This window comes from Oncorhynchus gorbuscha, linkage group LG09 (assembly GCF_021184085.1).
Source record: "Oncorhynchus gorbuscha isolate QuinsamMale2020 ecotype Even-year linkage group LG09, OgorEven_v1.0, whole genome shotgun sequence".
Classification (NCBI taxonomy): domain Eukaryota; kingdom Metazoa; phylum Chordata; class Actinopteri; order Salmoniformes; family Salmonidae; genus Oncorhynchus; species Oncorhynchus gorbuscha.
In genome coordinates this window covers 67265204-67282483 of record NC_060181.1, presented here as the reverse complement: position 1 = coordinate 67282483, position 17280 = coordinate 67265204, and the positions used below count along the sequence as shown (strand labels likewise).

The 17280-nt window shown below is 43.7% G+C and overlaps 1 protein-coding gene across 3 annotated transcripts in view; it reads right to left on the bottom strand.

Annotated features, from left to right (window-relative positions):
• Nucleotides 1–11074: 11074 nt before the first annotated feature.
• The window catches only part of LOC124043981 (diacylglycerol kinase beta), a 170804-nt gene continuing 164598 nt past the window's right edge, over nucleotides 11075–17280 (bottom strand). For all 3 annotated transcript variants that reach the window (XM_046363178.1, XM_046363180.1, XM_046363179.1), the window contains one exon: nucleotides 11075–16571. In XM_046363178.1, coding sequence (XP_046219134.1) covers nucleotides 16467–16571 — 105 coding nt within the window. In that variant the 3' untranslated portion in view covers nucleotides 11075–16466. The remainder of the gene's footprint in view (nucleotides 16572–17280) is intronic.

The following is a 17280-nucleotide window of genomic DNA, read 5'->3' as shown; positions in this document are numbered from 1 at the left end:
ATCATTATCTTCTGTATATAAACCTAAACCCTCTCTTAAAAACCCCAATGAGAAATATATGGGGAATATCCAACAGCTGTTCTGTAAAACAGAATCCCTAAAAGCCAATAGCTGTGATGTATGTAAAACAGAATCCCTAAAAGCCAATAGCTGGGATGTAGCACAGCAGGTGTATCTCACTGATCATCCCTAAAGCCAACACCTCATTTGGCCGCCTTTCCTTCCAGTTCTCTGCTGCCTGTGACTGGAACTAATTGCAAAAATCGTTGAAGTTGGAGACTTTTATCTCCCTCACCAACTTTAAACATCTGCTATCTGAGCAGCTAATCGATTGCTGCAACTGTACATAGTCCATCGGTAAATAGCCCACCCAATTTACCTACCTCATCCCCATACTGTTTTTATTTATTTACTTTTCTGCTCTTTTGCACACCAGTATCTCTACCTGCACATGACCATCTGATCATTTATCACTCCAGTGTTAATCTGCTAAATTGTAATTATTCGCCTACCTCCTCATGCCTTTTGCACACAATGTATATAGACTCTTTTTTTCTTAATTTTTTAAACATTTTTATTATTATTATTATTTTTTCTACTGTGTTATTGACTTGTTTATTGTTTACTCCATGTGTAACTCTGTGTTGTTGTCACGTTCTGACCTTTATTTCCTTTTTGTATTTATTTAGTATGGTCAGGGCGTGAGTTGGGTGGGCAGTCTATGTTTGATTTTCTATGATTTGGGATTTCTATGCTTCGGCCTCGTATGTTTCTCAATCAGAGGCAGGTGTCATTAGTTGTCTCTGATTGAGAATCATACTTAGGTAGCCTGGGTTTCACTGTGTGTTTGTGGGGGATTGTTCCTGTCTCTGTGTTTTGCACCAGATAGGGCTGGTTTTGGTTTTCCACAGTTATTGTTTTGTAGTGTTCGTGTTTATCTTTTTTTTAAATTAAACATGAATCAATATAACCACGCAGCGTTTTGGTCCGCCTCTCCTTCACCACAAGAAAACCCTTACAGTTGTCTGTTCACACTGCTATGCTTTATTTTGGCCAGGTCGCACTTGTTCTCAACTAGCCTACCTGGTTAAATAAAGTTGAAATAAAAATACAAATAAAATGATAAGATTGGAGGATGGACATGAATATTATGACTAGATAAATATACTGTATGTATAGTGGAGTCTTTGTTGCCTGGCCCTAAGGTCTGGGGAGTAGAGGTTCACTTACAGTAGAGGGTCGTTTTATTATTGGCCTGTATGTCCCTCTCTGTTGGGGCGGATGTGGTGGGAGGTGTGTGTGTGGGAGCTGGCGGGGGCATTGTTTGAGAGCAAGCATAATGTATTTGTATTCCAATTATTTCCTTAAATAAATGCGACACACAGTGACACATGCCACATTGGCTGTGTTTACACAAGTAGACCAATTTTAATCTTTTATTTCACTAATTGTCCTTTTGTCCAATCATATCAGCTCTGAAAATAATTGGGATGAATGTGTAAAAGCAGCCAAAGACTGCTGCGTGTGTACAAGTACAAACCTCTCCTGAAGGACCTCTGTGTCCGAGAGCATCCATCTTGAGGAGGCCTACAGTGAGCAGCATTATTCCCGTCCCAACCTTATTTGTGCCAGCAGGTACTGAGTCAGTGTGACACAGATCTCTGCTCCTTATGCTATGTAAGCTAATCCAGCTCTTCTTCTTCCCAAAGTGATGTCCCAGTAACTCCTGCTGGTATACCAGGGAGGTGTGTGTTTAATTGATTGTTTATTAGGACCTCTTTTAGCCCACAATGGGACAAAATATAGGTATAGTACAGTAACATTCATAACATACAGTATTGAAAGTGTGGAAGCTGCTCTTGAGCAATAGCCTTCATTAAAGCCTTATCAAATCTGGGTCTTTCCTTCAGGGTCCCCTGTTAGGCCCATCTCTCATTCCTCACTTCAGCTAACTAGGTCCCCTCACAGCCGGATCATTGTACTGTAGTATTAAATAAGTGGATCACTCTCAAATCTTAATAATTGAGTCTTCATGGCAGTTATACCAAAGGGAATGTCTGACTGTCAATGTGCTATTTCCAAGATAATAAAAAACTAGAAAAATCAGTGTTGAGGTCAAATGATGCTCTCCGCGACGCCAGACAAGATGTGACTTGTCTTGCCTTGCTATTAATAGCTTCACAACGTCTGCATCCCAAATGGCACCCTATTTGCGATGTAGTGAACTACCTTTGACCAGGGCCCATGACCCAGAACCCTAGAGTGCTATATAAAGGGAATAGGGTGCCCTTTGGGACGCTTGACAGAGATAATTCCTGCCTTATTATCGCAGCTTGTGTGGCGAAGAGAAGACTCCCAGCCAAAGGCTCCTCTGTTTCTGTGGGACTTACAGTTGTATAAGTACATTATGCATTTCAAATGGCACTCTATTCCCTATGTAGTGTACTACTTTTAACCAGGGCCCATTTACTTAACCAGAGAGAGATCTTCTCTCCTTGCTCTCCCTTTCTGCTCAAACGCCTGTCTCTGTGTCTCTGCTGGAGAAGAGTAATTAAACAATTACACACCGGCGAGAGGAGAGAGCTCTCCATATGTTAATGCATACACTCCTCACAGTTAGAAGACCTTGATAAAGGAGGAGAGAGGAGAGAGCTCTCCATGTTAATGCATACACTCCTCACAGTTAGAAGACCTTGATAAAGGAGGATGAGAGGAGAGAGCTCTCCATGTTAATGCATACACTCCTCACAGTTAGAAGACCTTGATAAAGGAGGATGAGAGGAGAGAGCTCTCCATGTTAATGCATACACTCCTCACAGTTAGAAGACCTTGATAAAGGAGGATGAGAGGAGAGAGCTCTCCATGTTAATGCATACACTCCTCACAGTTAGAAGACCTTGATAAAGGAGGATGAGAGGAGAGAGCTCTCCATGTTAATGCATACACTCCTCACAGTTAGAAGACCTTGATAAAGGAGGATGAGAGGAGAGAGCTCTCCATATGTTAATGCATACACTCCTCACAGTTAGAAGACCTTGATAAAGGAGGATGAGAGGAGAGAGCTCTCCATATGTTAATGCATACACTCCTCACAGTTAGAAGACCTTGATAAAGGAGGATGAGAGGAGAGAGCTCTCCATGTTAATGCATACACTCCTCACAGTTAGAAGACCTTGATAAAGGAGGAGAGAGGAGAGAGCTCTCCATGTTAATGCATACACTCCACACAGTTAGAAGACCTTGATAAAGGAGGATGAGAGGAGAGAGCTCTCCATGTTAATGCATACACTCCTCACAGTTAGAAGACCTTGATAAAGGAGGATGAGAGGAGAGAGCTCTCCATGTTAATGCATACACTCCTCACAGTTAGAAGACCTTGATAAAGGAGGATGAGAGGAGAGAGCTCTCCATGCTAATGCTTACACTCCTCACAGTTAGAAGACCTTGATAAAGGAGGATGAGAGGAGAGAGCTCTCCATGTTAATGCATACACTCCTCACAGTTAGAAGACCTTGATAAAGGAGGATGAGAGGAGAGAGCTCTCCATATGTTAATGCATACACTCCTCACAGTTAGAAGACCTTGATAAAGGAGGATGAGAGGAGAGAGCTCTCCATGTTAATGCATACACTCCTCACAGTTAGAAGACCTTGATAAAGGAGGATGAGAGGAGAGAGCTCTCCATGTTAATGCATACACTCCTCACAGTTAGAAGAACTTGATAAAGGAGGATGAGAGGAGAGAGCTCTCCATGTTAATGCATACACTCCTCACAGTTAGAAGACCTTGATAAAGGAGGAGAGAGGAGAGAGCTCTCCATGTTAATGCATACACTCCACACAGTTAGAAGACCTTGATAAAGGAGGATGAGAGGAGAGAGCTCTCCATGTTAATGCATACACTCCTCACAGTTAGAAGACCTTGATAAAGGAGGATGAGAGGAGAGAGCTCTCCATGTTAATGCATACACTCCTCACAGTTAGAAGACCTTGATAAAGGAGGATGAGAGGAGAGAGCTCTCCATGCTAATGCTTACACTCCTCACAGTTAGAAGACCTTGATAAAGGAGGATGAGAGGAGAGAGCTCTCCATGTTAATGCATACACTCCTCACAGTTAGAAGACCTTGATAAAGGAGGATGAGAGGAGAGAGCTCTCCATGTTAATGCATACACTCCTCACAGTTAGAAGACCTTGATAAAGGAGGAGAGAGGAGAGAGCTCTCCATGTTAATGCATACACTCCTCACAGTTAGAAGACCTTGATAAAGGAGGATGAGAGGAGAGAGCTCTCCATGTTAATGCTTACACTCCTCACAGTTAGAAGACCTTGATAAAGGAGGATGAGAGGAGAGAGCTCTCCATATGTTAATGCATACACTCCTCACAGTTAGAAGACCTTGATAAAGGAGGTGAGAGGAGAGAGCTCTCCATGTTAATGCATACACTCCTCACAGTTAGAAGACCTTGATAAAGGAGGAGAGAGGAGAGAGCTCTCCATGTTAATGCATACACTCCTCACAGTTAGAAGACCTTGATAAAGGAGGATGAGAGGAGAGAGCTCTCCATGTTAATGCATACACTCCTCACAGTTAGAATACCTTGATAAAGGAGGATGAGAGGAGAGAGCTCTCCATGTTAATGCATACACTCCTCACAGTTAGAATACCTTGATAAAGGAGGAGAGAGCTCTCCATGTTAATGCATACACTCCTCACAGTTAGAAGACCTTGATAAAGGAGGAGAGAGCTCTCCATGTTAATGCATACACTCCTCACAGTTAGAAGACCTTGATAAAGGAGGAGAGAGCTCTCCATGTTAATGCATACACTCCTCACAGTTAGAAGACCTTGATAAAGGAGGATGAGAGGAGAGAGCTCTCCATGTTAATGCATACACTCTTCACAGTTAGAATACCTTGATAAAGGAGGATGAGAGGAGAGAGCTCTCCATGTTAATGCATACACTCCTCACAGTTAGAAGACCTTGATAAAGGAGGATGAGAGGAGAGAGCTCTCCATGTTAATGCATACACTCCTCACAGTTAGAAGACCTTGAAAAAGGAGGATGAGAGGAGAGAGCTCTCCATGTTAATGCATACACTCCTCACAGTTAGAAGACCTTGATAAAGGAGGAGAGAGCTCTCCATGTTAATGCATACACTCCTCACAGTTAGAAGACCTTGATAAAGGAGGATGAGAGGAGAGAGCTCTCCATATGTTAATGCATACACTCCTCACAGTTAGAAGACCTTGATAAAGGAGGATGAGAGGAGAGAGCTCTCCATGCTAATGCTTACACTCCTCACAGTTAGAAGACCTTGATAAAGGAGGATGAGAGGAGAGAGCTCTCCATGTTAATGCATACACTCCTCACAGTTAGAAGACCTTGATAAAGGAGGATGAGAGGAGAGAGCTCTCCATGTTAATGCATACACTCCTCACAGTTAGAAGACCTTGATAAAGGAGGATGAGAGGAGAGAGCTCTCCATATGTTAATGCATACACTCCTCACAGTTAGAAGACCTTGATAAAGGAGGAGAGAGGAGAGAGCTCTCCATGTTAATGCATACACTCCTCACAGTTAGAAGACCTTGATAAAGGAGGATGAGAGGAGAGAGCTCTCCATATGGTAATGCATACACTCCTCACAGTTAGAAGACCTTGATAAAGGAGGTGAGAGGAGAGAGCTCTCCATGTTAATGCATACACTCCTCACAGTTAGAAGACCTTGATAAAGGAGGAGAGAGGAGAGAGCTCTCCATGTTAATGCATACACTCCTCACAGTTAGAAGACCTTGATAAAGGAGGATGAGAGGAGAGAGCTCTCCATGTTAATGCATACACTCCTCACAGTTAGAATACCTTGATAAAGGAGGATGAGAGGAGAGAGCTCTCCATGTTAATGCATACACTCCTCACAGTTAGAATACCTTGATAAAGGAGGATGAGAGGAGAGAGCTCTCCGTGTTAATGCATACACTCCTCACAGTTAGAATACCTTGATAAAGGAGGAGAGAGCTCTCCATGTTAATGCATACACTCCTCACAGTTAGAAGACCTTGATAAAGGAGGAGAGAGCTCTCCATGTCAATGCATACACTCCTCACAGTTAGAAGACCTTGATAAAGGAGGAGAGAGGAGAGAGCTCTCCATGTTAATGCATACACTCCTCACAGTTAGAATACCTTGATAAAGGAAGATGAGAGGAGAGAGCTCTCCATGTTAATGCATACACTCCTCACAGTTAGAATACCTTGATAAAGGAGGATGAGAGGAGAGAGCTCTCCATGTGAATGCATACACTCCTCACAGTTAGAAGACCTTGATAAAGGAGGATGAGAGGAGAGAGCTCTCCATATGTTAATGCATACACTCCTCACAGTTAGAAGACCTTGATAAAGGAGGATGAGAGGAGAGAGCTCTCCATATGTTAATGCATACACTCCTCACAGTTAGAAGACCTTGATAAAGGAGGATGAGAGGAGAGAGCTCTCCATGTTAATGCATACACTCCTCACAGTTAGAAGACCTTGATAAAGGAGGAGAGAGGAGAGAGCTCTCCATGTTAATGCATACACTCCACACAGTTAGAAGACCTTGATAAAGGAGGATGAGAGGAGAGAGCTCTCCATGTTAATGCATACACTCCTCACAGTTAGAAGACCTTGATAAAGGAGGATGAGAGGAGAGAGCTCTCCATGTTAATGCATACACTCCTCACAGTTAGAAGACCTTGATAAAGGAGGATGAGAGGAGAGAGCTCTCCATGCTAATGCTTACACTCCTCACAGTTAGAAGACCTTGATAAAGGAGGATGAGAGGAGAGAGCTCTCCATGTTAATGCATACACTCCTCACAGTTAGAAGACCTTGATAAAGGAGGATGAGAGGAGAGAGCTCTCCATATGTTAATGCATACACTCCTCACAGTTAGAAGACCTTGATAAAGGAGGATGAGAGGAGAGAGCTCTCCATATGTTAATGCATACACTCCTCACAGTTAGAAGACCTTGATAAAGGAGGATGAGAGGAGAGAGCTCTCCATATGTTAATGCATACACTCCTCACAGTTAGAAGACCTTGATAAAGGAGGATGAGAGGAGAGAGCTCTCCATGTTAATGCATACACTCCTCACAGTTAGAAGACCTTGATAAAGGAGGATGAGAGGAGAGAGCTCTCCATATGTTAATGCATACACTCCTCACAGTTAGAAGACCTTGATAAAGGAGGAGAGAGGAGAGAGCTCTCCATGTTAATGCATACACTCCACACAGTTAGAAGACCTTGATAAAGGAGGATGAGAGGAGAGAGCTCTCCATGTTAATGCATACACTCCTCACAGTTAGAAGACCTTGATAAAGGAGGATGAGAGGAGAGAGCTCTCCATGTTAATGCATACACTCCTCACAGTTAGAAGACCTTGATAAAGGAGGATGAGAGGAGAGAGCTCTCCATGCTAATGCTTACACTCCTCACAGTTAGAAGACCTTGATAAAGGAGGATGAGAGGAGAGAGCTCTCCATGTTAATGCATACACTCCTCACAGTTAGAAGACCTTGATAAAGGAGGATGAGAGGAGAGAGCTCTCCATGTTAATGCATACACTCCTCACAGTTAGAAGACCTTGATAAAGGAGGAGAGAGGAGAGAGCTCTCCATGTTAATGCATACACTCCTCACAGTTAGAAGACCTTGATAAAGGAGGATGAGAGGAGAGAGCTCTCCATGTTAATGCTTACACTCCTCACAGTTAGAAGACCTTGATAAAGGAGGATGAGAGGAGAGAGCTCTCCATATGTTAATGCATACACTCCTCACAGTTAGAAGACCTTGATAAAGGAGGTGAGAGGAGAGAGCTCTCCATGTTAATGCATACACTCCTCACAGTTAGAAGACCTTGATAAAGGAGGAGAGAGGAGAGAGCTCTCCATGTTAATGCATACACTCCTCACAGTTAGAAGACCTTGATAAAGGAGGATGAGAGGAGAGAGCTCTCCATGTTAATGCATACACTCCTCACAGTTAGAATACCTTGATAAAGGAGGATGAGAGGAGAGAGCTCTCCATGTTAATGCATACACTCCTCACAGTTAGAATACCTTGATAAAGGAGGAGAGAGCTCTCCATGTTAATGCATACACTCCTCACAGTTAGAAGACCTTGATAAAGGAGGAGAGAGCTCTCCATGTTAATGCATACACTCCTCACAGTTAGAAGACCTTGATAAAGGAGGAGAGAGCTCTCCATGTTAATGCATACACTCCTCACAGTTAGAAGACCTTGATAAAGGAGGATGAGAGGAGAGAGCTCTCCATGTTAATGCATACACTCTTCACAGTTAGAATACCTTGATAAAGGAGGATGAGAGGAGAGAGCTCTCCATGTTAATGCATACACTCCTCACAGTTAGAAGACCTTGATAAAGGAGGATGAGAGGAGAGAGCACTCCATGTTAATGCATACACTCCTCACAGTTAGAAGACCTTGAAAAAGGAGGATGAGAGGAGAGAGCTCTCCATGTTAATGCATACACTCCTCACAGTTAGAAGACCTTGATAAAGGAGGAGAGAGCTCTCCATGTTAATGCATACACTCCTCACAGTTAGAAGACCTTGATAAAGGAGGATGAGAGGAGAGAGCTCTCCATATGTTAATGCATACACTCCTCACAGTTAGAAGACCTTGATAAAGGAGGATGAGAGGAGAGAGCTCTCCATGCTAATGCTTACACTCCTCACAGTTAGAAGACCTTGATAAAGGAGGATGAGAGGAGAGAGCTCTCCATGTTAATGCATACACTCCTCACAGTTAGAAGACCTTGATAAAGGAGGATGAGAGGAGAGAGCTCTCCATGTTAATGCATACACTCCTCACAGTTAGAATACCTTGATAAAGGAGGATGAGAGGAGAGAGCTCTCCATGTTAATGCATACACTCCTCACAGTTAGAATACCTTGATAAAGGAGGAGAGAGCTCTCCATGTTAATGCATACACTCCTCACAGTTAGAAGACCTTGATAAAGGAGGAGAGAGCTCTCCATGTTAATGCATACACTCCTCGCAGTTAGAAGACCTTGATAAAGGAGGAGAGAGCTCTCCATGTTAATGCATACACTCCTCACAGTTAGAAGACCTTGATAAAGGAGGAGAGAGGAGAGAGCTCTCCATGTTAATGCATACACTCCTCACAGTTAGAATACCTTGATAAAGGAAGATGAGAGGAGAGAGCTCTCCATGTTAATGCATACACTCCTCACAGTTAGAATACCTTGATAAAGGAGGATGAGAGGAGAGAGCTCTCCATGTGAATGCATACACTCCTCACAGTTAGAAGACCTTGATAAAGGAGGATGAGAGGAGAGAGCTCTCCATGTTAATGCATACACTCCTCACAGTTAGAAGACCTTGATAAAGGAGGATGAGAGGAGAGAGCTCTCCATATTAATGCATACACTCCTCACAGTTAGAAGACCTTGATAAAGGAGGATGAGAGGAGAGAGCTCTCCATGTTAATGCATACACTCCTCACAGTTAGAAGACCTTGATAAAGGAGGAGAGAGGAGAGAGCTCTTCATATGTTAAAATGCATACACTCCTCACAGTTAGAAGACCTTGATAAAGGAGGTGAGAGGAGAGAGGTCTCCATGTTAATGCATACACTCCTCACAGTTAGAAGACCTTGATAAAGGAGGAGAGAGGAGAGAGCTCTTCATATGTTAAAATGCATACACTCCTCACAGTTAGAAGACCTTGATAAAGGAGGTGAGAGGAGAGAGCTCTCCATGTTAATGCATACACTCCTCACAGTTAGAAGACCTTGATAAAGGAGGAGAGAGGAGAGAGCTCTTCATATGTTAAAATGCATACACTCCTCACAGTTAGAAGACCTTGAAAAAGGAGGAGAGAGGAGAGAGCTCTCCACTCAGCACTCCAAATAGCCCAGCATTCTTTAAGTTTTCTTCATTAGATAATTTGGGTTTGTCAGTGCAAATGGCTGCATTTTAGATATGAAATTGATGTGAGGGCACAGTATGGGGTTACTTAAGAGGTTAAGAGTACACATTTAGGCTGCATAACTCCTGCAAAGGCTGTAAGGGGAAGTAAACATTTTGTTAAGTTCGGTTCTAGGCTTATTTGCTTTAAAATCATCAAAGTTGGAAACAATCCCCTCAGTCATAGGAATAACAGAGCTGCATTTTCTGGTGGGCTGGGACGAGAACAACCTGTGTGTGTGTGTGTGTGTGTGTGCGCATGGGCCCGAGCTCTTGAGAGGGGAAGGAGCATGGCTAGAGGGGGTGGGTGAAGGAGCAGTGTGTCATGGGTGTGGTGGGGGATATGGGTCTTCTGCAGTTTGGTCATTCAATCACATTAGGCATTGGCCATGTTCCAGAGCATCAAAACGGTGATGTATCACAGGTAAATTGTGACTGACTGATCTTCAAATAAGATAGTTATGGGGTAGTTATTTATGATGCAAGGTGATTTGTAGATCAGTCAATCTCGACTCACCTTTAAAGTTGGCTGCAATGTCAAACGCTCCCATTGTCTCTTCTCTCTGTTTGACAGTGATATGGGTGTGTTCCTTAGTGTGCATTTCACTGATTCAGTATAGGTATATCAATATAGATAGTAATTTTAGCAGTATCTCTGCTTCAGTCTAAAACAAAAGCAAGTTGTAACAGTTTGACATTAATTTGTGCACCTCTGTTCGCAATAAGGATCCAGAATATTTGTCTCTGCGATCATGTCATGATGAGTGCCCTATGTTGAAACCTTAGCATTTCTCCTGCCACACTAAGTTGTCCTTATCGTCAACCTAACAGCTCTACAATATCTGATGACATGTAAATCCAATACATTTAAGTAGAAGACAGAGCCAGGTGTGTGTGTGTGTGTGTGTGTGTGTGTGTGTGTGTGTGTGTGTGTGTGTGTGTGTGTGTGTGTGTGTGTGTGTGTGTGTGTGTGTGTGTGTGTGTGTGTGTGTGTGTACGTGTGTGTGGAAATGTTGTAGAGAATAAAACAAACATCTCATTGGACCATATCACCAAAACAAAACCCAACAGTGTACATAGCATATTCAACCTCTGTTTATTTGATAAATCTTTTGTCCATCAAAATGGAGGATGCCAACATACAGCTAACAAACATACCGGCGTGGAAGAATGACAGACAGTAGACACAGCTAGGGCACGATGAGAATATTGATTCACAGTCCTCCTTTTGTCCAATCACAGAGAGGGAGTGGGTGGGGTGGGGGGGGGGGGGGGGGGCTACTGTCACTGTCTGCCCTTGATCCTCATTGGGTGCTACAGGCGTATGGATAGCTACATACCACACTGACCCTGAGGGGGTAAACACCACAGAACTAGAATAAGTAGAACGGGCCTCCCCATTCAAGTCAATGATGCAATAATGGGAGGATTGGCAGCCATTTTGAGTGTACCCATGAATTTAGCAGTCAAATTGCTATTGTCAAATGTTCTAAGCCCTTTCTATTAATGATGTTTCTATGGTAAACACAACAGCCCTATGGGTTTATGCATACATGTAGAACATCACACTCAGGAATGAAATGGACTGTATGCATGGATCTACTGCATGTGTCCTGGTCACTAGTGTCACTCAATACTGGTAGTTAATCTGCCCATGCCTAAGAATAGGATTGCACCAACGACAGTGACAGTACGATACACCTCACTGCCTATGTGAGTCTCTGAAGGTGGAAATAAAACAAGGTCGGAAGCGGGAGCGACAGTGGAGACAAGGGGATAATAGTTACACATGGGGAGGATGGTGACGAAGACTGTCTTTGGCTCCATTCCAATAATCTCAACTGAAATACTACTTAAAATGCAGCAACGTATTGGCCATATTCTAAATGGTATGCTTGCGTGGATATGGGAGACTTTTTTGTGCCCGGTTGTCTCAATTCAGTGGAAGAATGTAGATATTAGTGATATTAGATATTAACTACACAATCCTAATTGTAATAGACTGTGTACACTATCATCATAATTGGTTTATTTGATATACCACAAACACCACCACAAACACCCCCTTTAACCGCCACTCAAACTCCCTCCTCTAGGTCACCTCAGAGTTAGCCTCTGCCGAGTTCCCAACAACCGGATGTTCCGGTTTTCAGTGGAACCTGTGACTCGATTTCCGCTTTTGGACATTAGCAAGGTGACACTCCATCTTAACTCCTCCTCCACATTTACTGGATTGGTTGAACAGTGCAGAAGAGAACCTCCCCTGACAGTTGTTTCTTCTTCTTCTTGTCAAGACCAGTATGTCGGGGATCTTTTACACCTCCTACATTAGGTTCCCTCAGAGGCAGCGTGGTTTCAACAAGTCACATCACATCATGTACATCAACAAAGACAGTGGCCACGGCCACACGCTATGGCTATGTTTATAACAGTGGATGTGGTGCAGTACATAGAAATTCCTGCTGCATCACGGTGGAAAACTTACTGGCGTCGTCCCAAACGGCAGCCTTTTCCAGGACCCGCCAAGGGACACTCTGTCAACAAGAAAACAGATGTTTTCACACCGGCCCTCCTACTTTTTAAAATGATGAGAGGCCACATTCTACAGATGTCGTTGACAACCTGGGCTAAACCAAATCCTCTTAGAAGTGGATGTAGTTGGAAGTGGAAGTGGACCAACACCATAGGCAGTGATGGTACAGACCAGGCGGGTAGTTGGTGATGGCAGTGAGTTATTGCAACACAGAGTAAGAGGATGGTCATTTCTGATGACCGGAATTGGAGATGAGTGGTAACTGGTGAATGACACAAACATTGAAGATTGATATAGCGTCTGATAGGATTAAGTTCTGTGGTTGTGATGTCGTGTCGGTGTCTCTCTTCCATCTCCTGATGATGAAACACAAAATGGCCGCTTGGCAATGGTGTACATTTCTCCTGGAAAGTCTCTCTATTTGACCAAGACAAGCCATCACTGTCCTTTTCTTGCACAGAAGTATCAACATGTTATGTTAGCTACCAATAGGGAAAGACAAAGTAAATACACAAGATCATGGGTTTTTAAGCAAAGGATTGGTTGAGGGGGTTGAATAGCTAATATCACCCGACAGCAGGACAGGTCCTAGCTTGAGGGAGAGGGTTGCAACAATCAGCGTGGTCTCTCCTCAAGCAGACAGACATTTCTTTCTGTCTCCTTTGTTTCAGCAGGCATGCGGTGGTGAGATAAAATATATAATCAAGTATCTATTTACACATAATTAAAAGGGTTTCAATTTAAAATCATCCTTTTCCCATTAATGAAAAGTAAACTGTAAACATGCACACTTTTTACTGAGTCGCCTCGATCCAGGCTCCGTAAGGACTACACGCAAAAAATGTGTCCAATGACCGTCGACCAATGATGCTATGTTAGGATTGTAGAGGTGATGTGGTCAATGAAATGTTTCCCATATGTACTGGTTAGAGGTGTTGCAGGGTCAGACAGACCCTGTGGTCCACAGAGATAAAGGCTGTGTCCCAAATGGCACCCTATTCCCTATATAGTGCACTACTTTTGATAGGATTTTGGTCAAAAGCAGTAAACTATATTAGGATTAGGGTGCCTTGGGACTAAACCAATGTTTTACCTCTACCCCATGGTCATTGGACATGTGTCTCTGTTTAGTGGAGCCTGGACACGAGAGTCTCGGCTCAGTGTGGTTTTAAAGGGAACTCGGGGCGAAGACATCAACGCCTCGTCCCATGAGTGGTGCTCTGGTGAGTCCTAATGGCACCTAATGGAATAGGGTGCCATTTGGGACAAACACTCAGTGTACCATGGAGGCTCACTGCCCCCACCCCCCTGGGCCCTGCACCCTAACCCCTACATCCTAGGGTATGAGGGTGCTCAACACCAAAGGGAATGTGTTGTGAACCAGCCCCAGACTGTTATTCAAGTGACCCACTGAAGAACACTGATCTGTATGTACTCTTCTAAACTATCCCACAGGGCACAGATGTCAATTCGATGTCTATTCTACGTTGGTTCAACGTGGAACAGATATGGAAACAACATTGATTCAATCAGTGTTTGCCCAGTGGGATGCCTCAAAGCTCTACACTAATAATATATTATAATATATTATTAAAAACACAAAAACTAAATCTGTCATTCTGCCCCTGAACAAGGCAGTTAACCCACTGTTCCCAGGCCGTCATTGTAAATAAGAATTTGTTCTTAACTGACTTGCCTAGTTAAATAAAGGTTCAATAAAATAAAATAAAAATGTATGTGTAATACACATCTTCCAGAATATACAAATACTGTATCTACACATATATAGTTGGCCACTATAGTTGGGACAGTAATATTTTCATACGGGTAGTGGTATATCTTAGTAGATGGATACCACATTCATACGGGTAGTGGTATATCTTAGTAGATGGATACCACATTCTGCCACACAGGTGTCTTGCCTGTTCAGCTTTTGCCGTTAGGTTTGACTCCTATGTGTGATTTTCAGTTCAGCCCATTTCAATTGATAACATATCTTCCTGTTGCTTCAATGGTGCCGTCCAGCAACAAACATGTTTTGAATAACACCCACCATTTTACAGCCAGCGAGCCCTCATCACTGGCCTCCTAGTTTTGCACTCTTGGACACTTCCCATTGCGAGCTAATGTTTTTACACTGTAATTAGGAATAGTGTTTCACAGGATAGATCCTCCCGAAATAGCAGGTTAAATTTAGTTCCTGTCCACGCTATGGTAAATCAGACCCCTAAGGCCTGGGGCAGTCAGGGCAGGCTGTTATATACCAGCACTAGTTAGCTGAATCCATTTCAATCTCTGAAAGTCTTCTGGGACATCTGTAGCTGGATGAGGCTTGTTGATTCAACCTATGGATGAGGCTTGTTGATTCAACCTTTAGATATCCTACTGGGCAGCAGGTACTAATGCTTATTCAACCTAAAGCTATCCTAGTGGGCACTTCTGATCGGGACTTCTCTCATCTCTACGGTGATACATGTAACATTACAGTAAGGACCTACCCTCCTTCAGTCACCTCTTCCTCTACACTGAACTCTGCTCTTACAGAGGTCCTACTGGGCTCTCTGATTGGGCAACAGACTTATCTCACATTCTCTAGTGATATATATCTAGTCCACTCCTCACTCCTCACCCCAAACTCCTTTGGTCTTCTCTACACTGGGTTTCTTTCTTCAACCTATAGCTGATCCTACTCGGCACTTCTGAGGGGGACATGGGACTCCGCTCTCATCTCACGTCGCCACAGTGATACATATAAGTAAGGTCCACGTCTCTCTCCAACCTCTTTTGGTCTCCCCTGTACACTGGGCTCTGTTCCACTGATCTGGCTCGAAGGACCAATGGCCTTGCCATTTGGAGGAGAACAATAAAACCAGTCTAAGTTGAGGACCTGTGTGACTGAGTCTCAGAGGGGTTTATACACTTACTAAGATGGTGGGTGACCTGTCTACAGTATGTGAATAAGCCACATGAAGATAAACAGAAAAACCTCCAGTCCTTGCCATCTGTTTGACCTGACACCAGATCAGCTATTGATATTCTACAAAACTAGGCTAAAGATGCTTGTTGTGAGCAAATATGCTGGGGGGCAAAAATCCCTGCATGTTAGTTTGAGTTTCCCATGCTTCCCAGGCCATTGTTACTGTGTGTTTTGCCCTGCTGCCACCGTCAAGCGTAAACGAAGCAGTCAATAATAGATGATCTCTTTCCGTTTCATCTCTCAGGCAGTGCAGTGTTCTGTGCCATGGAGAGACACTGGAGTGAATACTCTACAAGCTCTGATCCATTATTCAACAGGCTCCTCAAAGAGAGAGGAGAACTTGCACACACATATGCACACACATACGCACACATGCACACACACACACACACACACGCACACACACACACGCACACACGCACACACGCACGCACACAACACAGCCATACTACTTTCATCTGCTGTATGTCAATCATCCCATCCCTTGCTCTCGCTCTTTTGCACTCTTTCTTTTCTTCTACTCTTCTCTTCCCATTCCCCTTCTGCTGCTTCTCTCTTTGTCTCTCTCTCTCTTTATGTGTTTCCTTATCACTCCATCTCTCTATCCCTCCATTTGAGAACCAAGGCAGTATCCTAGATGAACCCATATTCTGCTGGCACTGTGTTTTGCCAAGGCAGTGTGGCATTACTGATGGGTCTGGGGCTGAAGCTGAGTCTGGAGCTGAGGTTGACTGAGCTAGTGTGCCAGTGGCAGGGTCAGAGTTCAGAGTTCAGAGTTCACAGGAAGTTCTAGAAGCTAGAACATGGATACACAGGAAGTGGTCATTACACTGAGAGGAAGTCAGTTCATTCTGAAGTGGTACTGTAGGTCCAAGGGGCAATGCCTTGGTCTGTGGGACCTATTGAGTTGTCCCGAGGGGTTGGTGAATGTGTTTGTGAAGAGGGGGGAGTTTGAAGTGTCCTCCTCACTCATAGTCCCGACTTCTGTTGCGTCTCTTGAAGAACAAGAAGGGGGTCTTCTGAGGAGGGCCCAGTAGCATGGGAACCTGGTTCTTATGTGTGATCTTGATCTGTAAGGGGAGGAGGGACAAGATGAAACGATATTCAGCAACTCTTGTAGGACAATGGAAGTTTGCTTCAGAAACCAATATGCCTTCATCCATAGGAGGGACAAGAGGACATTTGACCAGGAAGTGTCCAGAAGTCTGGTCCTTCTTTTCTACTTCTAAATCCTTAACATATAATGTTATTTTACCATCATTTCCTGCTAAAGAAATAGCCAGCTTTTCATGCTAACCCACAGATAGAAGATTCACTTTTCAGAGCAACTATCTGACCTTAAAATCCAAATAACCAACAAAGTACAGAACATCGAACACTGTGCCTCAGCTCAGCCTGACATCCCCGCAGGTTCAACTGCATAAAGGAGGATGGGGCGCTGAGGTTTAGGGTGACACACTTCTTTTCTCAACATTATTTAAATTGAATTGTTCTATATATAGCAGAGGGCATTTTGCTGTTGCTACGTGATGTGTGAATGGATTCCAGCGAGCATTTCCTCCTCCTCTAATGACATAACCAGTCAGTGGTCCGCTGTGACAAAACACTGTTTCAATTAACACAGCTGTCACAGTGAAGGTGGGGAGTGTGATGGAGAGGGATGGAGGGAAGAGAGAAGGAGAGAAGGAAATTGAAAAGGCATAGGGAGCAGGAAGTGAGGCAGGTGGAGGTGTAGCGTGGGTGTAGGGTGTGTGTTAGTGTGTGTGGTGAGTCTCTGAC